This window comes from Dendropsophus ebraccatus, chromosome 5 (assembly GCF_027789765.1).
Source record: "Dendropsophus ebraccatus isolate aDenEbr1 chromosome 5, aDenEbr1.pat, whole genome shotgun sequence".
In the NCBI taxonomy this organism is placed as follows: domain Eukaryota; kingdom Metazoa; phylum Chordata; class Amphibia; order Anura; family Hylidae; genus Dendropsophus; species Dendropsophus ebraccatus.
In genome coordinates, this window is record NC_091458.1 from 138,176,307 (window position 1) to 138,202,543 (window position 26,237).

The 26,237-nt window shown below is 43.2% G+C and overlaps 1 protein-coding gene across 1 annotated transcript in view; it reads left to right on the forward strand.

Moving 5' to 3' along the window:
- The first annotated feature begins 5,399 nt into the window (after positions 1-5,399).
- The window catches only part of TULP1 (TUB like protein 1), a 30,835-nt gene continuing 9,997 nt past the window's right edge, over positions 5,400-26,237 (forward strand). The window contains exons 1-7 of the mRNA XM_069972983.1: positions 5,400-5,414; positions 10,680-10,785; positions 12,381-12,521; positions 14,919-15,017; positions 15,845-15,959; positions 23,910-24,031; positions 24,909-24,994. Coding sequence (XP_069829084.1) covers positions 5,400-5,414; positions 10,680-10,785; positions 12,381-12,521; positions 14,919-15,017; positions 15,845-15,959; positions 23,910-24,031; positions 24,909-24,994 — 684 coding nt within the window. The remainder of the gene's footprint in view (positions 5,415-10,679; positions 10,786-12,380; positions 12,522-14,918; positions 15,018-15,844; positions 15,960-23,909; positions 24,032-24,908; positions 24,995-26,237) is intronic.

A 26,237-nucleotide genomic window follows, 5' to 3' on the forward strand; every position in this document is an offset into this window, starting at 1 on the left:
TCCACCACACGATTATCGTTCACATAATCATTAACGATCTCAAACGACCGCTCTTGCGAAAGACCTGAAAACGTTCACTCATTTCTAGGGAACGATAATCGTTACTTATGATTGCATTTGCGATCGTTTTTTCTTCGCTATTTCTTCACTATTGCGTTCGTATCTACTGCGAACGACCAAATGACGTCTTATTCAATGCGAACGATTTGCGAACGTTTTGCGAACGAGCAACAATAAAAATAGGTCCAGGTCTTATAAAGCGATCACCGATTTCTCGTTCTGTCGTTAATCGTTAACTGCATTTCAACCGAACGATTATCGTTTAGATTCAAACGATTTAATGATAATCTGATCGATAATCGTCTGGTGGAATAGGGCCCATAGCAGCAGACACCCGCTGTATATGGGCTAGCTCCATTCACTCCTTCCCCCGCCTAGCCCATTAAATAACATAGGGCAGTCAGGAAGGGGCTAATGACCAGCACAGTTCTTTTAGTTTAGGCCTTTTTGCATTTTTCATTCATTGAGATCTCCGAAGCAGAAGCCAGGTCCTCATTGGTAATGACGGGCCACAGTGATTGTGCTGCCACCACCCATTAAACTCCTTAAAACGCAGCGTTTAGGTGTCACTGTCCGATCGGTTTGTGTGACAACGTGACGTCTTATACCTACCTATCTGCGGTCCGATAGGAGATCTTCTCATAGAGTCTGCCTGAGGCAGACTCTAAGCCCCCTAAGTCAATACTTTGTAGGACCTTTCACTGCAACTACAGCTTCAAGTTTTTTGGCCTCTATCTCTAACAGCTTTGCACATGTTCACAACTTTATCCCTGGCCTGTTTGGTGTGTTCCTTGGTTTTTAAGGCTATGTTCACTTTACGTAAAACATAATACATAAAACACCATAGTTTTTGCGGGGTGGAACAATGCCTTAGTTTCAATGGGATCCCGGACGGAGCGTATGCACATTGTATATGCTCCGGCCGGGATCCCGTGCGGCCCCGCAATGAATGAAAACCTGTCAGTTCACACTGGCCGCTCGCTCCATAGTGTGCAGGGGGAAGCTCTGATGTGGACGCCCGCAACAGAGCTCTGCAGCCGGACAGATCATCCGGCCGGTACTTAAATACCACGGGGTCACGGAACAGCCGGTCTCTCACGCCGTGTGAACATAGCCTAAGATGCTGTTTGTTCACTAATGTTCTCTAAAAAACCTCACAGAATAGCTGTAGTTAGGGCTAATGCACACATCCGCAGAATTCTGTTCATGCACAGACTGGGTTCTGCGGACTGGACCTTGGAGCTCACAGCATCATGATTATTAATGTCGGGCGCTCCTAAACAGCTGAACTTTCAAATGGCATCAGAACTCCCAACATCATAATTAATTAACGTCAGAACAGTCACCCCCTAAAGGAGAGGAAGAGGGACCGATCCCCAGTAGGACAAAGTTGAGGAAAGCCGAGGTATCCTACTGACTACACTCAACTACCAGGGGAAAGCTTCAGGAGTTATCTCTACCTAGAGACAGAGACCTAGGACTTGTGCTACCTAGCTTAGCGGTCACAGAACTAGTTTGAAAGAAGGCGGTCATATATCCAGAGATCATATATATATATATGTTAGTAGGAAGAAGTAACTACACTACAGTCACAGCAAAGTTCAGCACTAATTAAACAAGGGCCCCTACACTACTCTTTCAACACAAGTTTTCTTATTCTCTACTTCTACCTAAGCCTAACTCAAGTATTTTTTCTATTTGCACTAGCGCCTGTGAGCGGTCCTGGTATTACATTTTCTGTATTGCACTGAAGTGCCCCTTGTCTGGGGTGGGTATTATCACTCCTGGCCACCGTGATAAGAGAAGTACCAGCCCCACAAACATGAGAGCCCACCTGCTGCCTAAACACCTTGACCAGCAACCTGGGCAATGGCAGATAGATAGATAGATAGATAGATAGATGCAATAATTCCAAATTCTATTCATTATCATTATCCCAGTAAATGTATTTTTTAGCAGAGCTTTGCCTACATATAGAGTCAAGGTTCCTGATGGGAGTGCAGCAGCTGGTGAATATTTATAAACAAAAGGAATGCTACTCTGTAGTATTTCAGGCCTTGCCAATGTGTCATATTACAAGAGAAATACCAGACGTCTGTTAGAAACTGAACAGTAAAAATGTTGCACACAAACCTTTTTACAGAGGAGCAGATTATTCTTCGGACAGATTTGTATTTTTAAAGCTTTAGTGTTAAGAACTTACCTGTCTGCGCTCCCACAATGTTCCATACTACTGTATGGCAAAGGAGGCGGGAGTCTGTTGCCATAGAGGCCCAGCCGTCACAATCACCAGCCGGACAGCCTTCACCTGAAGGCATGATAGGCCGGCCAGACTGACAGCTGGACTGGAGAGAAGTTTAAACTGGCAGCTAATCCCAGTAGCTGCCTGTAAGAGACAGCACTTCTTGTAAAAGAACGTGATTTTTTTTATTTACATCAGACGCGACGTTTCGGCTGGTACTTCAGCCCACTGATGACATCAGCAAGCGCCAGACACACCTAATGCACTGCTATGGACTGTGGAGCATTCCCCCCGCTTCCCCCGGATGATGCTATCACATCTGTGCATGCACGCAGGCATTCACTTTGGAATGCGCATCCATAATGACGTGCGTTGCAGCTGAATAACGCTGCTGCAGACGGTAAAGAAACTTCTCAGCAGCTAAAGCCATCGGAAATATGTATTTTCGGATGGCTTTAAGCAACCCCTGTGTACTGCTTGTTTTCTCCCACCCTGGGGTGGGCTGGCCTGCCTCCAGTGCTTCATCCCCAGCCAGGTACCCGTGGATAGAACGGCGCCATACACGGGAACCGTGCCGTGGTTCAAAAAATTGACCGGGGCACCTGTAATTTACTTCTATTTAAAAATCTTCAGTCTTCCAGTACTTATCAGCTGCGGTATGTCCTGTAGAAAGCGATGTTTTCTTTTCAGTCTGACACAGTGCTCTCGGCTGCCACCTCTGTCCGAAATAGGAACTGTGCAGAGTAGGGGAGGTGTAAGACATGAGAATAGTACAGCGTCAATGAGAGAATAACTATCATATGATTCCCACCTTGAGGGTATTTTCACATAACTATTTTTGGGATAAAAATACAGCTGTATTTTCATAATCAGGACCATAAAAAATTATCATAATAATTATCAATTTTTGCCTACAAAAAAAAATGGTTATGTGAACATACCCTGATGGCCAAAAAATGAGTTTGGCTATTAGCAATCACCGGATGATCGCCGCCACTGGCTAATTAACCATTAAATGCCGCTGTTAAAGCTAACAGGGGCATTTAATTGCCATTAAAAAGCCTCATTGGTGGTGCAGTGGGGGTGATCAGGCTTCCCCTAATGCACCATTACCTCTTAGGCCGGGTAACTCAGTGTTCTTCTGGCACTGATTCCGGCTCACTGCTCGTTTTCTATGGGCTCCAGCCCCTCATTTGAGCAGCAAAATAATAAAAAGCCCCTTCCCATGTTTGCTACTGCCGCATACGTTATTGTCTGATCTATTACATTCACATTCCTGATCTCGCACGGCGTAAGCGGAATAAAAAATTTGTCACACAAAATCCAGAAAAAATGCAATAAAAGTGAAAGTCGCATATACTCATGCAAGGTCCCAATAGAAACAGATCCAGTTCATGGCGCCAAAAAAATGACACACAGCCCCATAAAGAAAAAATATAAGCGTTATAAGAAAGGTAATAGAGAAATTTTAAGAACAAGAACATTTTTTTAGCTCTGTTTAAAATGATGTCCGTTATTTTGAGTCTAAAATAACGGAAGTTATATAGCTGTCTGGCCTCCCATTAGTGCAATGAATTGTGTTTGCACATTATTTTAGTTTGGGATTACTAATTGGCCTTTGGGTGCCGCTTAATTGAAAAGTCTATTGAATTTAAAGGAAAAGTCCGGCAAAATTTTTTATTACAGTATTGTATGGCCCCCCAAAAGTTATACAAATCACTAATATACACTTATTACGGGAAATGCTTATTAAGTGCTTTTTTCCCTGCACTTATAACTGCATCAAGACTTAACTTCCTGGATAACATGGTTATGTCACGACTCGACTCCCAGAGCTGTGCGGACTGTGGCTGCTGGAGAGGATGATGGCAGGGGGACACTGAGGGACACAGGGCACTGGAGGGACACTGAGCGTCCCTCTGTCATCATCCTCTCCAGCAGCCACAGCCCGCACAGCTCTGGGAGTCAGGTCGTGACATCACCATTTTATCCAGAAAGTGAAGCCTTGATGCAGTAGTAAGTGCAGGGAAAAAAGCACTTTATAAGCATTTCCCGCAATAAGTGTATATTGGTGATTTGTATAACTTTTGGGGGGCAATATCATACTTTAATAAAAATTTTCGCCGGACTTCTCCTTTAATAGTAAAAAAGGAGAAAGAACGGTGGAAAAAGAAAAAATGTGTGTGAACTACTAATAAAAAACGTCCACTGTTTGCAAAAGACGTCCGAAAATAATGATCATGTTCATTATTTTGACGCCCGCGGCAAAAACATCCGTTATTCAATAAACTGTGTGCATTGGACGTCAGTCTTCCCATTGACTTAAATGCATTGCCATTGCAGTCAATTAAATCACGGCAAAAACGGATGTTATTTTAAATATTAAAATCGGACGCCTTTTCAATATTTTTGACGTTGTGTGAACATAGCCTTAGGGGGAGATTTATCAAAGGGTGTAATTTAGGGTGTATTTAAACTGTCACAAACAGCCGACAGCAATCACACCTATGTGGGCAGTTCACACCAGTCTATATTTTACACCCTTTGATAAATCTCCCCCTTAGTTTATTTTTGTAGGTTTAAATTTTTTAAAAGCCATCAAATAAAATGAAAAATATTGTTATAATCATACTGACTTGAGGAACCTAGATAACATGTCAGATAACATGTCAGATTTTTTTTTTTCAATTTCCCAGGGCATATTTTTTTTCTGGTTTTGCAGCATATTTAATGGAAAAATTAAGTCTGTCTTTGCAAATTACAATTGGTGTCTCAAAAAAATTGTCTCGGTTCTTAGGAGGAAGATGAAAAGAGAAAGAAACTCAAATACCCGTTCCAAATGATTATGAATATTCCCCATATAGACATGAAAACATATGGAGATAACGTATTGGATTTAATTGATGTCCATTTTGTATCCCACCTTCCCCCTCTGTTTTCTTGTGTGCTAATGCCAGATGGTCACAGAAAGATTAGTGACCCGGGATAATCTGTAATTAGCATGAAGGAGGTCAGGTGCTGTTCTGTAAGTGACAGTCGCACCAGGGTATGAAGGAGCCCGTCATCATGTCATAACACAACCAGGACAGGAGGAAATATGGCCAGCAACAAGGTAAGATACAATCACATGGACCATGTTTTTAGAATTATTGAAGAATTATTAAAGTTTGATTAGATAATGAATGGGGATTATGTAATTAGAACCATCACAGTACTAATAAATAGGGGTGAATGGGCACCATTTAACCTATATTTAGTTTGTCTTTAATATTTTTTTTTTTTTACATTTTTCTTTTTATAGTTATAATTTTAGATTTTCTATTTCTGCATAAAAATTGCTGTGATTTTTGTAATTTATTATTTGTTCATGTGTGCCTAATTTTTCTAATAAACACAAAAATTTATATTGCAACTTTAGTTCTCCATTTACTGCATAGTTGTGTATGAACATGAAAGGTCTTACTAAGACGATGGTCACACTAGAGTCACATAGTCCAATGGCACAAAATTAAGTTTGATGATCCGTGCACTAAAGGACAGATACCTGAGAGATCCCATTGACTTCAATGGGATTTTGTTGGGTTTCTGGTCTCCCGTTTGTTTTTTAGGACTTGAGCGGAGAAAAAAAAAAGACTGCTTGCAGTTTTTTTTTTTTGTCCTCTTAGATCCTTCCAAATAAACGGAACTTGCGACAGAGCCCCGGCGGAAGTGTGAACCCAGCCTGATGGAGTTAATCCTGCTCTTGTAGGATGAGTTATAGTTATTATGGAAGTTTGCTCTGAGTCCTATTTGTTATTTCAGCATCAAGAACAACCACTACTTAACCCTTTGAGGACCAGGCCCAAAATGACCCAGTGGACCGTGCAAATTTTGATCTTTGCGCTTTGGTTTTTCCCTCCTCCCCTTCTAAGAGCTCTAGCACTTTCTGTTTTCTATCTACAAGGCCATGTAATGGCTTATTTGTTACAGGAATAGTTGTACTTTGTAATGGCGTCTTTCATTTTACCATAACATGTATGAGGGAATCCCAAATATATTATTTATGAAGATATAAATAGGTGAAATTGTAAAAAAGAATGCAATATGGTAACGTTTGGGGGGTTCCTGTGTCTACGTAATGCACTATATTGGTAAAAGAGACATGATACAATTATTCTATAGGTCAGTCCGAACACAACCATATGCAGGTTACACAGATTCTCTAATGTTATATATTTTTTTTTAATGAAATCCTTTTTTTGGCAATGAATTATAAATAAAATGGGCCTATTGTGACGCTTATAACGGTTTTATTTTTTCACCTACGGGGCTGTATGGGGTGTCATTTTTTCCGCCATGATCTCTAGTTTTTATTAATACCATATTTGTGAAGATCGGACGTTTTGATCATTTTTTATAATTTTTTTTTTATATATATAATGTTACATTGAATCGGTAATCCGCGCACTTTTTCCCCTCTTTTCGTGTACGCCGTTTACCGTTCGCAATGACGCTTGTTATATTTTAATAGATTGGACAATTACGCACGCTACAGTATATTATATGTTTATTTATTTATTTTTATATGTTTTATTTATATAATGGGAAAGGGGGGTGATTTCAACTTTTATTGGGGGAGGGGTTTTGGGGTTGTGTGTTAGTGAATTTAACTTTTTTTTTTTTACACATTTGAAGTCCCTTTGGGGGACTTTTACATACACTACTTTGATTTTTACACTGATCATTGCTATGCCATAGGCATAGCATTGATCAGTGTTATCGGCGATCTGCTCATTGAGCCTGCCTGTGCAGGCTCAGTGACCAGAGCGCCAATTGGACCGCACGGAGGCAGGTGAGAGACCTCCGGCGGTCTGTTTTAACGATCGGGACCCCCGCAGTCACACTGCAGGGGTCCCGATCGGTAAGTGACAGGGGACTCCCGCTGTCACTCACACTTAAACGCCGCGGTCGCGGCGTTTAAGGAGCTGCAGCATGTCATTACCGGAGAGGTCCCGGCTGCTCACTGCAGCCGGCCCCCACCTCCTATGAAGCGCGCTCCGCTCCGGAGCACGCTTCATAGCCGGGGAATACAAAGGTTTATTTCCATCCCAGGATTTAATGTACATACATGTTATAATGCGAAGCAAGATGGATGAAGTAACCTTAGAGGGCCTCCTCTATATACAGAGTGCCACCTGGGCCTCCATTAAACAATGCCTCCCTTGTCTCCATACAGTAATATTGCCTCCCCTGTGCCTCATACAGTAATAATGTCTCCAGTGCCTTTATACAATAATAATGACCTCCTGAGCCCCCATATAGTAATAATGTCTCTCCTGTGCCTCTTTATACTAGTAATACCCCTTTTGTCTCCATTAAAGTAATAATGCCTCACCTGTGTCCCCATATAGTAATAATGCCTCCCCTGCGCCTCATATAGTAATAATGACCCCTGTACCTCCATATAATGATAATGCCTCTTGCTGTGCCCCCATATAGTAATACTGTCTCCCCTGTGCCTCATACAGTAATAATGCCTCGCCTGTACCTCATACAGTAATAAAGCCTCCCCTGTGCCTCAATATAGTAATAATGCCTCTCTGTACCTCATACAGTAATAATCCCTCCCCTGTGCCTCATATAGTAGTAATACCTCCTCTATGCCTCATACAGTAATAATGCCTCCCCTGTGCCTCATATAGTAATAATGCCTCCCCTTTGCCTCATATAGTAGTAATACCTCCTCTGTGCCTCATACAGTAATAATGCCTCCCCTGTGCCCCCATATAGTAATAATGCCTCCCCCGTGTCCCCATATAGTAATAATGCTTCCCCTGTGCCTCATATAGTAATACTGCCTCCCCTGTGCCTCATACAGTAATAATGCCTCCCATGCACCTCATACAGTAATAATGCCTCCCCTGTGCCCCCATATAGTAATAATGCTTCCCCTGTGCCTCATATAGTAATACTGCCTCCCCTGTGCCTTATATATTAATAATGACCCCCTGTGCCTCATACAGTAATAATGCCTCCCCTGTGCCTCATACAGTAATACTGCCTCCCCTGTGCCTCATATAGTAATACTGCCTCCCCTGTGCCTTATACAGTAATAATGACCCCCCCCTGTGCCTCATACAGTAATAATGCCTCCCCTGTGCCTCATATAGAAATAATGCCTCACCTGTGCCCTCATATAGTAATACTACCTACCCTGTGCCTCATATAGTAATACTACCTACCCTGTGCCTCATATAGTAATAATGCCTCCCCTGTGCCTTATACAGTAATAATGCCTCCCCTGTGCCCCCATATAGTAATAATGCCTCCCCTGTGCCTCAAACAGTAATAATATAATTAGAGATGAGTGAATACTATTTGACTGAATAGCTATTCGATCGAATAATACGCTATTTGAGGTATTCGGCTTTGGTTGAATATTTGAGCCAAAAAGCAGTAAAAATTTGATTCACCCTCCCACATCCCCTAGCGCTTTTTTCCAGCCAATAAACATGCAGGGGGAGAGAGAGGCCCTAGGAATAGGCAGGACTTAAAAAAAACCCTCTAACTGTGATTGGCTGGACAAACCATCTCACTTCCTGAATACAAGAATAGTCATTTGAGATTCGTGTCACTTGCTGTTTGAAGCTAGAGAGGGGCAGACACTGTATAAGCAGTTGTGAAACAGGCAGTGTGTATATACTGTATAAGCAGTTGTGAGACAGGCAGTGTGTATACACTGTATAAGCTGTTGAGAGACAGGCAGTGTGTATACACTGTATAAGCAGTTGTGAGACAGGCAGTGTGTATACACAGTGTGTATACCCACTGATAGTGTATACAGCTGTATACTGTGTGTGTGGGCTAATAGCTGTTATCTTACAACTACAGATTTGCGCAGTCTGCGTCCAGTGAAGGTGTTGACCAGACCTTTAATTCTATTGTTGTAAAAACAATTCTATATCCGGTATATGGCTGTATACTGTTTGTGGGATTATACCTCTTATCTTGCTACTACAGATTTGTGCAATCTGCGTCCAGTGAAGGCGTTGACCAGCCCTTTATTTCTATTGTTGTAAAAACAATTCTATATTCGGTATACGGCTGTATACTGTTAGTGTGGGATAAATTAAAAACTGGTACAGCTAAATTGTATTGAAAAAAGTTAAATGGCTACTACAATGTGTAGGTCAAAGCAAAGAGGACAGGGATGCGGAAATGCTTCTGTGGTTTCAAGCTGCAGTCAAGTAATTGGGGATACAGCGCATGCTTCAGAGGGACGTCCAGCATCGCACTCATCCACCATCCCTGGCTTTATAGGACAGTTGTGCAGGGGGCGGGCTACACAACTGTCAAGGCTGTCATCAGCATGACCAAGTGTTATGATGGATGGCGGAGAGTGCTTTATCATTTGCACGCTATGTAACTCCAAACTGAGTATAGGCTTGGAGAAGAGCAACTTGACCACCTCTGCCATGCGGCGTCACCTGAAAGCAAAGCACTGGGCTCAGTGGGAAAGAGCAAATGCAGGAGAACCTGGGCATGGCTCACCTCATGGGCCTAAGTTCATAGGCCTCTATACAATTTTTTTGAGGGGTCACCTTAGGGGCCAGTTTATAGGGCTCTATTCAATTTTTTTTTTAGGGCTCACCTCATGGGCCAAAGTTCATAAGCCTCTATACATTTTTTGAGGGCTCACTTCTTAGGCCTCTATACAATCTTTTGAGGGCTCACGTCATGGGCCTCAAGCTAATTTTTCGAGGGCTAACCTCAAGGGCCTCAAGCTAATTTTTTGAGGGCTAACCTCAAGGGCCTCAAGCTAATTTTTCGAGAACTAACCTCATGGGCTTCAAGCTAATTTTTCGAGGGCTAACCTCATGGGCCTTGTGAGAAGATACTGTTTGTTATTTTAGAGAACAGATACGTGTCACTGAGGTTTCTGGCCCTGGTGAAGTGAACCTGTAGCTTTAGACAGTAACTGTAGGTTATTGACACTTTTATTAAATGCATCAGCTGTTTCCGACTGCTCCCATGTATTCCAGGCTTAACCATTGCCTCAAAAAATAAAAGAACTGCTGTTTGGCTATACAGCATGGGGAGAGAGACTCTATTGCCGTTTAAAGTAATCCCCACACCAACTTTGCATTTTGTGATTTAATTGGCTGCATGATAAATTTTCTTTTGCTTAATATTTGGCTTACTGTCCACACTAATGTAGAGGAAATAAGTTGTCCGAGTATTTTTTCCATTATGCAAAGAGGTTATATTGTGTTTGGAGTCTATAGTTAATAATGACCCCCTGAGCCCCCATATAGTAATAATGTCTCCCCTGTGCCTCATACAGTAATTATGCCTCCCATGGGCCTCATGTAGTAACAATACCTATTTGTCAAAATAGACAACAAAGCAGAAGCTCGAAACCAAAGAGTCAAAGAATCAAACAGAAGGCAAGAAGTCAAAGGGGAAGAAAGAAGAAGTTAAAGATTGTGAGCCACAGTCCCAAGGTAAGAAGGAAATCTTAAAACTAGAAACAGAACACAACCAAAAAAATGAAAAGAACAGACTACAGAGAGTAATAGTCATAGAGGATCCACTAAATAGAGAAGCCACTAAAACCAGGAATCATTTAAATAGGAAGGTGATATAGGCCACCACCAGACTGACCAATAGAATGCCTTGGCCTCACCAGACTGACCAATAGGATGCTCGAGACTCACCAGGCTGACCAATAGAATGCCTTGGCCTCACCAGACTGACCAATAGGATGCTCGAGACTCACCAGGCTGACCAATAGGATGCCTGGGCCTCACTAGACTGACTAATAGGTTGCCTGGACCTCACCAGACTGACCAATAGAATGCCTTGGCCTCACCAGACTGACCAATAGGATGCACGAGACTCACCAGGCTGACCAATAGAATGCCTTGGCCTCACCAGACTGACCAATAGGATGCTCGAGACTCACCAGGCTGACCAATAGGATGCCTGGGCCTCACTAGACTGACTAATAGGTTGCCTGGACCTCACCAGACTGACCAATAGAATGCCTTGGCCTCACCAGACTGACCAATAGGATGCTCGAGACTCACCAGGCTGACCAATAGGTTGCCTGGACCTCACCAGACTGACCAATAGGATGCCTGGGCCTTATCATCTGTGATGAAAGTCCTCAAAAAAAAAAAAGAAAACTATTGCCTTCCCTTGATTTGTCTCTTAAACTCACTGATATAAGCACTGATATAAGGCAACAGTAGACTTGACTGGAAACTAAACGATTATCCGCCATCAGTATATATAGAGAACCAGTCATTACATGCTCCTACTGGATAGCCCACCTTGTCCGTCAGCTCAAGAAACGTTACCGTTTTTTTTTTTTTGCCCCTTGGATTACAGCAAATTGGCTATATACTTGGTGGTTCATTAGTATTATGCTACAGTAGACAAATAACACTGATGAAAATATGCTTTGCAGCTTGTATAGTACAATATATTATAGTATATTATTAGAGTGTCATTACTTTATTGGGAATTTTGTAGCTGCTATAAATGAGTGATTGAAAAAGAATGCAGGTCATTAATCACTGATATAAAAGGGGTACTCCAGAGAAAAAATAGTTTTAAAATCAACTGGTATTGTAATGTTATATAGATTTGTAATTTATGATTATTTAGAAATCTCCAGTCTTCTAGTACTTATCAGCTGCTGCATGTCCTGTAGGAAGGGGTATATTTTTTCCAGTCTGACATGTCAGGAACTGCCTAGAGCAGGAGAGGTTTTCTATGGGGATTTGCTACTGCTCAGGACAGTTCCTGACATGGACAGAGGTAGCAGCAGAGAGTTCTGTGTCAGACTGAAGAAAATACACCACTTCCTGCAGGACATACAGCAGCTGAAAAGTACTGGAATACTGGAAATCTTTTTATTAGAAGTAAATTATAAATCTCTGGCACTAGAAGATTTGAAAGAAAAACATTTTCTCTTGAATACCCTGTAAAAAAAAGGGACAGTAAAAAAAAAGCGATGAAAATCCAAATTACAGTTAGGCAATATTTAACACGTGACAAAATATGTAAGTTTTATGCTTCTATTTCTTTACAGTTACTAAAAAAGTAAAAAAGAAAAAAGGAGAAAACAGCGAAGAAAAGGTGGTGAAAAAAAAATCCAAGGAAACCACCGAAGAAAAGAAGGAGACAGCACTATCACATTTCAGTGCCACTAAAGCATCCAAACAGAAACCTGGTGAGGAAAGTGTATACTGAATACAGGTGCAGAAAAGGCATACAATGTGCTAGATTACTGACGTGTTGTATTTACAAGTGACAATAGGAAGAGAGAGCCTCCAATTCACTAAGCAGTTTAATGACTCTATCCTATCCTACATGCCAATACATACGCGGATATTAGCTTTGAGATGAAACATATAAAGCTATGCAGGCTCGGACTGGCCCACAGGAGAGCAGGGGAATCCCCCGCGGGCCCAAGGTAATCCAGGCCAACACTGAAGCTATGCTACTTACTAAATTAGAAAAAAAAAAGCAACAGCATCCAGGCGATTATAGTACAAAAATTGCTTTATTACCTCATGGCACATACACAACAGCGATGTTTCGACCTACATGGTCTTTTTCCAGCTTACTAAATTAGGTTATATTTACACATTCCGTGTACTGTCCGAAACTACAGACCATGAGCAACGGAACAAACTTCGGAGTTCCCGGCATCATGTATCATCAGCATCATGAGCTCTGAATCAGTTTAAATCTTTGCGGTCCTGTACGGTACTGACAATGTGTCACTGTAGCCTAAGTAGGAAGTTGTACAACAAACTTAAAGTTATAGTCAATGAGCAGATCCAAAATTCTTTGATACGTGAAACAGTTTTAATAGATGAGGCTATTGTTCCATAAAAAAAAAATTTGGGACGTATTTTTGAAACGAAAATATATATGCTATACTCTAATTTGTATCATAAGGCCGTATTTTCGATTCAAATTGATGACCATCCAAAATGATGGCCGAAATTGGGCGTTGTTTGAACATAGCCTAAAGTTGCCTATTGATATTTCTGTGTCTATCCGGTTACAAGGCGAGGGCTTGAAAAGACCGAAAAGATTATCAAAACGTCTAGAGGTTTCTGACTCTTCTGCTGCAAATTAACATTCTTGTTTAGGCTAGGTTCACACAACTTTTTTTTTGTAATTTTGCTGCCTTTTTTGGGTGTCTGTTATTTTGGAGCCAAAACGTGGCCATTTTATGCATATGACATCTCACCGGGTCCCACGCGATGCAGCTTCAGAGCGGCCTGTCTGAGCTGACAGGCCGCTCAGCCAATTACTGTCTGGGACCACCGCAAGAGGAGCCCTGCAGCATGGATAGGTTTAAGTTTTAAGGTTTATGTATAGAGTTTAAAGTGACACTGTCACCCCCTTTTGTGCATTCTGACCTCTCTACACAGGGGTAATGGGTAAATTTAGCGTTTTTCATACCTTATTTTATATCATACGTCATGGTGCTTGTTTAAGTAAAAAGTGATCTGCAGATTGTGCTGGCGACCATTGGTGGGCCGACCTAGAGGGGGTGGGGCCTAGACCTTTAGGCCAGCCTGTTCCAATGGTTGGCGTTGTGGGCGGGGCTAAGTGGCGCTAATGCCGCGAGGCCACACCCACTTAACACAATCTGCAGTTGATAAAAGATCACTTTTTACTTGAACAAGCACCATGACATATGATATAAAATAAGGTATGAAAAACGATAAATTTACCCACTACACCTGTGTAGAGATGTCAGAATGCACAAAGGGGGTGACAGTGTCACTTTAAGCAAGGGCTGCAAGGACATCGGTAATATGTTCATGCAGCCCATGTATTAGGCCCGGTAAACGAGCGCCGATCTAGCAGTTACAGTTATTATCGGGCCCGTGTAATAGTACCCTTAGTCCCATAGAAATGTGTAGGATTCTTGTTTTATTCCTGCCATTAAAAATACACAGGGGGCTAACAGTAACCCGGATGAATACTCAAAGTATAAGAACACAGAGGGGCACATTTATGAACTGCCCCCTTTTGTACACTAGCTCCAGAGGTGTGCGCCTCTTAGTAAATCCAGCAAGGTGAATGGGGGATGGGGTGGCTAATTTAAGACCAGCATAAGAATATACCTTGTCTAAATTTAGCAATTAAAATTACAAGTAATACCAGCTTCCTGTATGTAGGTGTTTTAAGGGGAACCCGTCACCGTAAAAATGCTGTTAGCTAATAGCCAATTAGCATCATGTTATAGAGCAGAAGAAGCTAAGTGGATTATAGGAAAATATTTTGTATAACTTGTTATTTATTGGTTGAAATCTCTGATGTTTCCATGCTAAAGAGTCCAGTCCATTGAGTGACTCCACCCACTGGACTCCTCAAGTCAGAATTTCAACCAACAAGTTGCAAATTACTCTGATTCTTTTCCCATAAAAATATATATCAATCCGCTCAGCTCCCCCTGCTCTATAACATGATGGTGATAGATTAGATAGCATGGTCTTGGTGACAGGTTCTCTTTAAAAAAAATTTGGATAAAATCAGAAACAAAAACATTTGTATTACATTCATTTCATATTTGTGGTCATTTATTGTTTGAAATTCTATTTAGGATCAGAAAAGGATACAGAAGATGAAAAGACCACAAAAAAGCCAAAAAAGAAGGAAACAGACAAGACAGATTCCAATAACACAGAGAAAAAACAGAAAGGTCGGTTGTATGGAATATCATTAAAAACTACAAGGACATCAGTTATAAAGTCCAGCATAACATTATGATGTATAATTGACATCCCGTAACAGAAGCTGTAATAACCCTAAAATTATATGTGGGTGCAAGAGGAAGTGGTAAATGCCTGATAAGGTACAGAGAATGGTCCAAGAACATGCAAAGAGGTAATAGGGGTTTTTTAAATAATTTAAAGTGGTGGTCTTGAGAATTTTTTTTAAATCAACTGGTGTCAGAAATATACATGTGTATAAATTACTTCTCTTCAAAAATCTCCAGTCGTCCAGTACTTATCAGCTGCTGCATGTCATGCAGGAAATGGTGTAATCTCTCCAGTCAGAGACAGTGCTCTCTGCTGCCACCTCTGTCTATGTCAGGAACTGTCTAGAGCCCAAGAGGTTTTCTATGGGGATTTGCTGTTGCTCTGGACAGTTCTTGACCTGGAAAGAGGTGGCAGCAGAAAGCACTGTGTCAGAATGGAAAGAATACACCACTTCCTGCCGGACAAACAGCAGCTGATAAGTACTGGAAGACTGGAGATTTTTAAATGGAAGTAAATTCTATGGAACAAATCTATACAACTTTGATACCAGTTGATTTAAAAGAAAAACATTTTTGCTGGAGTTCCCCTTTAAGACAGTATGAACTCCAGCTCCATTGCTAGCAGTCACAATTTATGCTAAAAGACAGGAATTTCATATTGCAGCCATAACTAAGCGCTCCTACGGTGACCAATGTCAGAGGGACAAAGAACATTGATGCTGCAGAACCCCATGTTACCTTCATTTAGGCCAGTTTGCATTTTGCAGGAGTTAAAAGTGACCTTCCAGCAAAAAGTAATGGAGCCAAAGCTAAGCAGAAGGACACTGGAGCTATGTTCCTAACAAATGGTGGGAAAAAAGAAAATGGCAAAAAGAAAGGTGAGTTGTTATTTAGTTGTGCAAGAATATGTTTTCTTCTAAGAACAGCAGCACACCTGTCAGTGCATACACATCAGCAGCACCACACCTGTCAGTGCATACACATCAGCACCACACCTGTCAGTGCATACACATCAGCACCACACCTGTCAGTGCATACACATCAGCAGCACCACACCTGTCAGTGCATACACATCAGCACCACACCTGTCAGTGCATACACATCAGCAGCACCACACCTGTCAGTGCATACACATCAGCAGCACCACACCTGTCAGTGCATACACATTAGCACCACGCCTGTCAGTGCATACACATCAGCACCACACCTGTCAGTGCATACACATCAGCAGCACCACACCTGTCAGTGCATACACATCAGCAGCACCACACCTGTCAGTGCATACACATCAGCACCACACCTGTCAGTGCATACACATCAGCAGCACCACACCTGTCAGTGCATACACATCAGCACCACACCTGTCAGTGCATACACATCAGCAGCACCACACCTGTCAGTGCATACACATCAGCAGCACCACACCTGTCAGTGCATACACATCAGCACCACACCTGTCAGTGCATACACATCAGCAGCACCACACCTGTCAGTGCATACACATCAGCACCACACCTGTCAGTGCATACACATCAGCAGCACCACACCTGTCAGTGCATACACATCAGCACCACACCTGTCAGTGCATACACATCAGCACCACACCTGTCATTGCATACACATCAGCAGCACCACACCAGTCAGTGCATACACATCAGCAGCACCACACCTGTCAGTGCATACACATCAGCACCACACCTGTCAGTGCATACACATCAGCACCACACCTGTCAGTGCATACACATCAGCAGCACCACACCTGTCAGTGCATACACATCAGCACCACACCTGTCAGTGCATACACATCAGCACCACACCTGTCAGTGCATACACATCAGCAGCACCACACCTGTCAGTGCATACACATCAGCAGCACCACACCTGTCAGTGCATACACATCAGCAGCACACCTGTCAGTGCATACACATCAGCACCACACCTGTCAGTGCATACACATCAGCAGCACCACACCTGTCAGTGCATACACATCAGCACCACACCTGTCAGTGCATACACATCAGCACCACACCTGTCAGTGCATACACATCAGCAGCACCACACCTGTCAGTGCATACACATCAGCAGCACCACACCTGTCAGTGCATACACATCAGCACCACACCTGTCAGTGCATACACCTCAGCACCACACCTGTCAGTGCATACACATCAGCAGCACCACACCTGTCAGTGCATACACATCAGCAGCACAACACCTGTCAGTGCATACACATCAGCACCACACCTGTCAGTGCATACACATCAGCACCACACCTGTCAGTGCATACACATCAGCAGCACCACACCTGTCAGTGCATACACATCAGCAGCACAACACCTGTCAGTGCATACACATCAGCACCACACCTGTCAGTGCATACACATCAGCACCACGCCTGTCAGTGCATACACATCAGCACCACACCTGTCAGTGCATACACATCAGCACCACCTCTGTCAGTCAGTGCATACACATCAGCAGCACCACACCTTCAGTGCATACACATCAGCACCACACCTGTCAGTGCATACACATCAGCAGCACCACACCTGTCAGTGCATACACATCAGCTCCACACCTGTCAGTGCATACACATCAGCACAATGCCTGTCAGTGCATACACATCAGCACTAGGCCTGTCAGTGCATACACATCAGCACCACACCTGTCAGTGCATACACATCAGCACATCTGTCAGTCAGTGCATACACATCAGCAGCACCACACCTGTCAGTGCATACACATCAGCACCACACCTGTCAGTGCATACACATCAGCAGCACCATACCTGTCAGTGCATACACATCAGCAGCACCACACCTGTCAGTGCATACACATCAGCAGCATCACACCTGTCAGTGCATACACATCAGCACCCCGCCTGTCACTGCATACACATCAGCACCACACCTGTCAGTGCATACACATCAGCAGCACCACACCTGTCAGTGTATACACATCAGCTCCACACCTGTCAGTATATACACATCAGCTCCACACCTGTCAGTGCATACACATCAGCACAATGCCTGTCAGTGCATACACATCAGCACTAGGCCTGTCAGTGCATACACATCAGCACCACGCCTGTCAGTGCATGCACATGAGCACTACTCCTGTTAGTGCATGCACATCAGCACCACTCCTGTCAGTGCAGACACATCAGCTCCACACCTGTCAGTGTATACACATCAGCTCCACACGCCTGTCAGTATATACACATCAGCTCCACACCTGTCAGTGCATACACATCAGCACAATGCCTGTCAGTGCATACACATCAGCACTAGGCCTGTCAGTGCATACACATCAGCACCACGCCTGTCAGTGCATGCACATGAGCACTACTCCTGTTAGTGCATGCACATCAGCACCACTCCTGTCAGTGCAGACACATCAGCTCCACACCTGTCAGTGTATACACATCAGCTCCACACGCCTGTCAGTATTTACACATCAGCTCCACACCTGTCAGTGCATACACATTAGCACCACACCTGTCAGAATACAGACCCATGTTCAGCCCTCAAACTGTCTCCATGCCCAGCTCTCCCTTCCACAAACCTTGCTTTACCTTTAAGTGGTGCTTTACCTTGCTCCAGGACTTTGGGTGGCATCAAATGTTCTTGAGCTTATAGCTGCTTTTAAGCTGTGTAGTTTTTTTCCATAATTTGTAAATTAAATTATAGCAATAAAGTTGTGATTTTGTGCAAACAGTCTCGGCTTCACTGGCGGGCAGGAGAACAGTGTCACACAAAGGACCCTGGCCATCTGGCAATCCAGCCCTGAATCGCAGCCTGTTAAAGGGGTACTCTGTTGAAAAAATATTTCCAAATCAACTAGTTTTAGGAAGTTATACAGATTTATAATTTACTTCTATTAAAATATCTCCAGTGTTGCAGTACTTATCAGCTGCTGTATGTTCTGCAGGAAGGGGTGTATTCTTTCCAGTCTGACACAATGCTCTCTGCTGCCACCTCTGTCCATATCAGGAACTGTCCAGAGCAGGAGAGGTTTTCTATGGGGATTTTCTGCTGCTCTGGACAGATCCTGTCTTGACCAGAGGTGGCAGCAGAGAGCACTGTGTCAGAATGGAAAGAATACACCACTTCCTGCAGGACATACAGCAGCTGATAAGTATTTGATGGGTTTAGTTTTTTTTTATAGAAGTCATTTACAAATTTGTATAACTATCTGACACCAGTTGATTTTAAAATAATTTTTAAAGTACCCCTTTAAGTATTTTAAGAGAAGTGCTTGGACTTGAGCTGTCCAATAGAGATGAGCGAATACTATTCAATCGAACAGCTATTTGATCGAATAGTACGCTATTCGAGGTGTTATACTGCAGTCGAATATTCGAGCCAAAGCGCAGTAAAAATTCGATTCGCCCTCCAACATCCTCTGGCACTTTTTTCCAGCCAATAAATACTGTATGCAGGGGGGAGGAACAGGCACTAGGAATAGGCAGGATGTTAAAAAAAACCTCTAACTGTGATTAGCTGGCTAAACCATGTGACTTCCTGAATACAAGAATAGTCATTTGAGATTCGTGTCACTTGCTGTTTGGAGCTAGAGAGGGACAGTCTGCATACCAGGGAGAGAGAGCTTTTAGGTGAAGTTAGGTAGGAAGGGACCCCCCAAAAGCCCTTGTTAGGGCGAAATCTATAAAAAAAAAAAACAACTGAGATTTTCAAGCTGTTGTGAGACTGGCAGTGTATACACACACTGTATAAGCTGTTGTGAGACAGGCAGTGTGTATACACTGTATAAGCTGTTGTGAGACAGGCAGTGTGTATACACTGTATAAGCTGTTGTGAGACAGGCAGTGTGTATACACTGTATAAGCTGTTGTGAGACAGGCAGTGTGTATACACTGTATAAGCTGTTGTGAGACAGGCAGTGTGTATACACTGTATAAGCTGTTGTGAGACAGGCAGTGTGTATACACTGTATAAGCTGTTGTGAGACAGGCAGTGTGTATACACTGTATAAGCTGTTGTGAGACAGTCAGTATATACACACACTGTATATACAGTTGTGAGACAGGCAGTGTGTATACACTGTATAAGCTGTTGTGAGACAGGCAGTGTATGCACACACTGTATAAGCTGTTGTGAGACAGGCAGTATATACACACACTGTATAAGCAGTTGTGAGACAGGCAGTGTGTATACACTGTATAAGCTGTTGTGAGACAGGCAGTGTATACACACACTGTATAAGCAGTTGTGAGACAGGCAGTGTGTATACACTGTATAAGCTGTTGTGAGACAGGCAGTGTGTATACACTGTATAAGCAGTTGTGAGACAGGCAGTGTGTATACACTGTATAAGCTGTTGTGAGACAGGCAGTATATACACACACTGTATAAGCAGTTGTGAGACAGGCAGTGTGTATACACAGTGGGGGACATTTATGAAGTCTGACGTTTTTTACGCCGGGCTTAAAGATGTCCCTGCAGCTCCGAAGCTCAGGGGATTTATGGAGAGGCACATTGCTCAGAGCTGGCGTAGGTTTCAGTGTCATTTCTCCGCCAGAAAAATTATAAATGCGGCGCCCCCTCTGCGGACTGCCGCACCCCCCCCCCCATCCACCCCACTGGCGAAGGTGGCGCAGATGGGGCAAATGCGAATAAAATATTCACAAAGATACCCTTTGCGAATATTTCTACTACCCCATCTGCGCCATTTTCGCCTTTTGATACATGTCCCCCAGTGTGTATACCCACTGAGAGTGTATACAGCAGAATACTGTGTGTGTGGCATAATAGCTGTTATCTTGCTACTACTGATTTGCGCAGTCTGCGTCCAGTGAAGGCGTTGACCAGCCCTTTATTTCTATTGTAAAAACAATTCTATATCCAGTATATGGCTGTATACTGTAATTGTGGGATTATACCTTTTATCTAGCTACTACAGATTTGCGCAGTCTGCGTCCAGTGAAGGCGCTGACCAGCCCTTTACTTCTATTGTTGTAAAAACAATTCTATATCCGGTATACGGCTGTATACTGTAATTGTAGGAAAATACCTTTTATCTTGCTACTACAGATTTGTGCAGTCTGCGTCCAGTAAAGGCGCTCACCAGCCCTTTATTTCTATTGTTGTAAAAACAATTCTATATCCGGTATACGGCTGTATAATGTAATTGTGGGAAAATACCTTTTATCTTGCTACTACAGATTTGCGCAGTCTGCGTCCAGTGAAGGTGTTGACCAGCCCTTTATTTCTATTGTTTTAAAAACAATTCTATATCCGATATACGGCTGTATACTGTTAGTGTGGGATAAATTAAAAACTATCTGGTACAGCTAAATTTTATTGAAAAAAGCTAAACGGCTACTACAATGCGTAGAGGACAGGGACGCAGAAATGCTGCTGGGGTTTTAAGCCGCGGTCAAGTGATTGGGGATATAGGTCGTGCCTACTAGGGACGTCCAATATTGCATGCATCCACCATCCCTGGCTTTAGAGGACAGTTGTGCAGGGGGCGGGGTACACAACTGTCGAGGCCCGATCAGCGTGACCAAGTGTTACAATGGATGGCGGAGAGTGCTTCCAGTCATTTATCCACTCACTCCAGTCTCGAGGCTAGCCAAGAGTCTGACACTCATGTCTCCAAACCTGCACAATTATTCCATCATAGTCATCCCACCCTTGCCCACTCCGAGGAGCTCTATTCGGGTCCTTTTCCCCAATTGAACAGTGTTCAAATACTTGATGAGTCCCAGGAGCTACAAAGAGGTTATATTGTGTTTGGAGTCGATAGTCTGTGATAGTGACGTAATACTGAAAGTGGATATATATATATATGCAATATATACAGGTGTGCAATTCATATCACTGTCTGGGCATATAACTGGGCATATAGAACTGTCTGGGCATATATAACTCTGCAAACAATTGTATTTCACAAATGTACTGAATAAACAAAAAACAAACATCTGCTAATATTACACACCACCTAATACGTAAGCAAGTACGGCTAGACCAAAAGGTACACTTCTACTTTACGTTCATGCACCCTGGCATGCTTCCCCTGCTGTCCCATATGCATTCCAGATGTGTTTTCATCATTTCCTGAGGTTTTATTGGGCACTTGGTGACCTCCTAGTGGTCGAATCTTGATTTCCAAGTCCCAAGGATTTTTCTCCAATAGACTATAATGGGATTTGATATTCGTTCGAATAGTCGAATATCGGGATCTATTCGAATGGAATCCAATCAAATATTTCACTATTCGCTCATCTCTACTGTCCAACCATTGTGAATTGTGTAAACTGCCCACAGCAACCAATCACACCTTAGCTTTTAAAATAAAACCTGAGTTGTCATTGGATGCTGTGGGAAATCTACACCAGTTTCTGTTTTATAGGAATTTGTAGAAAAGGTCCTTGAAAAGTCTTACAAAAGCATTCCTAGTGAAACATCGAAAATTTTTTCACAAAGTTGTTTAAACAGGCTCCTGTCAGCAGGTTTCTGCTGTCCTATCTCAGGGTAGCATAAACTAGTGATAGAGAAGCTGAACAGAATGATGTATCACTTACATTGTTCTGTGCAGCAGATCCAGAGATATCCTCCTGAAAAACATGGACAATAAGTTGTCCTCTCCATTATGTGCATGAACCCAGTAGTCCTGGATATTCATGAGAAGCAGAATCTCCGCCCACCAGCTACTGATTGGCAATTATCTATCCATGCTGTGTATAGGCAGTCAACAGTCAGCAGCTAGAGGGCGGGGGGAGGGGTGCGGCAAGAATCCTATTCTCCTGCATATTAGGAGGACGACTGAAAAAAAAAAACTATGTAAGTAATACACTGTTCAGCATTACTGCGAATAGCATATGCTGCCCTCATTTAAGGTGGCATAAACCTTTCCCTTTTATTATTTTTAATTTTATTCCCTTTAATTATTTATTCATCAGGAGAATAAGGAAATACACTGCAAATGTGACTGCTTGAGCATTAAAGGGAACCAATCACCCAGAAAATCAATGTAAAGACAAGGATATGTGCTGATAGATCACCCAGCACACTTCCCAAATATGCCCCTGTAACCTCTGTGCCCCCCTCAATTAGACAGTAATCTTACTTTGTTCAGGTCACGCGCTGTATGTAAATTTTTGCTAAGTAGTCCTGGTGGGCGTATGTAGTCCTGGTGGGCGTATGCAGTCACGGTCCGGGGGCGTATCTAGTCACGGTCCGGGGGCGTATGTAGTCACGGTCTGGGGCTGTAATCACGCCCAGAGGGGCGTGATTCGGAGGCTTGCGGTCCAGTGACGTCATCCGGCGGCTTGCGTTCCGCGTCGCGGCCGCGCTGACGTGTTCGGGAACCTGCGCATGCGCAGTACGTCAGCGTCGTCTCCCGCCGTACTGCGCATGCGCAGGTTCCCGAACACGTCGGCGCGGCCGCGACGCGGAACGCAAGCCGCCGGATGACGTCACTGGACCGCAAGCCTCCGAATCACGCCCCTCTGGGCGTGATTACAGCCCCGGACCGTGACTAGATACTCCCCAGGACCGTGACTAGATACGCCCCTGGACCGTGACTACATACGCCCACCAGGACTACATACGCCCACCAGGACTACTTAGCAAAAATTTACATACAGCGCGTGACCTGAACAAAGTAAGATTACTGTCTAATTGAGGGGGGCACAGAGGTTACAGGGGCATATTTGGGAAGTGTGCTGGGTGATCTATCAGCACATATCCTTGTCTTTACATTGATTTTCTGGGTGATTGGTTCCCTTTAAAGCATGACATATTTTTCATTCACTAAGATTTTTGAATTGCTGTTTTGTTTCTTACCTCATTCAGCAACTGAAAGTAAAGATAAAGATAAAGAATCGGACTCGAATTCAAAGCTTATAAAATCAACAAAGAAAAAGGCAGCTAATATGTTTCAGTCTAAAGGTGAACCACCTAAGGAGGTCAAAGAGAAGAAAAAAGGTAACAAGATATTAAGCAATTATTCAATGTCCACTAAATTATTCTATATCCCCCATTGTTATGTTATATTAGACGTTTTACACTGCCCACAGTAATGCTAGCACTGTTTTTTTTTCTCTTTCAAATCATTTGGGGGGGATTTATGAAGACCGGCGTACTGGTAAGCCAGTCTTTAGTTAGGCCCTGCCCCCTTTTCCATGGCCGAATTCCCTAAGAGGCACACGCCCGAACCTGGGTGCGGAGTACCCTAATCAAAATCAGGGGTAGGTTTGGATTATGATTTATGCCTATGAGCAGGCGTAAATCATGATTAATGAGGCACGGGAGAGGGAAAAAGCGCGAATCTGCACCTTTTCCCTGGCGCACACCCCTGGTGTAATATTCATAAATGTCCTCCCTGGTGTTAGAAAGTTCTATAGATTTGTAATTTAGATCTATTTAACAATCTCCAGTCTTCCAGTACTTATCAGCTGCTGTATGCCTGGCAGGAAGTGGTGTATTCTTTCCAGTCTGACACAGTGCTCTCTGCTGCCACCTCTGTCCATGTCAGGAACTGTCTAGAGCAGGGGAGGTTTTCTATGGGGATTTCCTACTGCTTTGAAGAGTTCCTGCAGGGTATACAGCAGCTGATAAGTATGGGAAGACTTGAGATTTTTAAATAAAAGTAAATTACAAATCTATACTTTCTGAAACCAGTGGATTTGAAAGAAAAAGATTTTCGCTGGACAACCCCTTTAATTCAGAATACAGTCTCTCATTTGTAAATATAGATGCATTCTGTTTTATATTATTCTGTTAAGAAATGACAAGACCTGAATAGCAGTTGTGCAGTTAGAATGACAAAGCCCAATTTTATAATATGAAAGTTATTCAGCAGGGTCTTCAAAATGTGATGATGAAGAAGAGGAGGAAACTGTAAAGAACACAAACAAAAGGGGGAAGAAAGGAAAGAAATCCAAAAAGGTACGGAGACAAATGTTGGGGAATGTATGGTTCCGAAACAAACATATAATTAAATAGTTAAATGTGGATACTGTTTATGATGCTGCAGATCGCTCTGAATTAAAGGGGTTTTCCGTGCAAAATGTACTGTTTAGAGATCCACAGGATAGCTCATCAGTAACTGATCTGCGGGGCTGCGCTACACAGCTGGGATAAGCTGTTCAGCACTGCACTATACAGTGAATGGAATTTGTCTCCGCTTAAAGGGGCATAACAACAACTTGGTGCCATAAGTTGTAACTAAAGTATGGAGGGCTTAAAGGGGTAGTGCGGCGTTTAAGATTTATTAACCAAATAACACACATTACAAAGTTATACAACTTTGTAATGTGTGTTATTTAAGTGAATGGCCCCGTTCCCCGTGTTCCCCCCACCCCGGAAGTGTGGTGCATTATACTTACTGGATTGCTGTCAACCCCGGCCGGCCATCTTGGGTCGATGATGTCATCTTCGGGAGCACAGTTAGGCTCAGCCAATCGCGACTGAGCAGCTGATGACGCGGCAGAGGGGGGCCGGCATGAGGGATGGCTGGAGCGGTTCGGCCTCCCGAAGATGACGTCGACGACACAAGATGGCGGCTGGGGTCGACAGCTAACACGTAAGTATAATGCACCAACACTTCCGGTGTGGGGGGAACACGGGGAAGGGGGCCATTCACTTAAATAACACACATTGCAAAGTTGTATAACTTTGTAATGTGTGTTATTTAGTGAATAAAAGTTAAACGCCGCACTACCCCTTTAAAATATCATTCGCCAATAAATGTCCTGAACATAAATCTGCCAGCCGCTGTGAACAACGGAGCTTTCTGTACTCAAAGATCTGTTTTACACCCCCCCAAATCTGTTCATTATCAGGCAAAGTCGTCTTCATTAGTGAGGGCCAAAGTGAACACGGGTTTGCAGAGTCAATTATATCCTATGGAGGGGAGAGGGGCCAGGAAGAGGAGACAAGAAGCTGTACAGTTTGCAGACTGTCTGATCACATAAAATGTTGGATTCACAGGTCAGAAAGGTCAGTGCAGGTCTGGGAACTTGGTGAGCTAAGATTGCAGGATGTTGTGCTGTGCAGGGGCTGCCTTTTCTCCTCTCCGTGCTCACTCATCCCCTCGGCCTCTCCCCCCTCCATAGACCATAACTGACACAGAAATCCTTCTTCTTCTGAAGTGAAGGAACAGGTAGGAAAACAGCTTTTTGAGTACAAA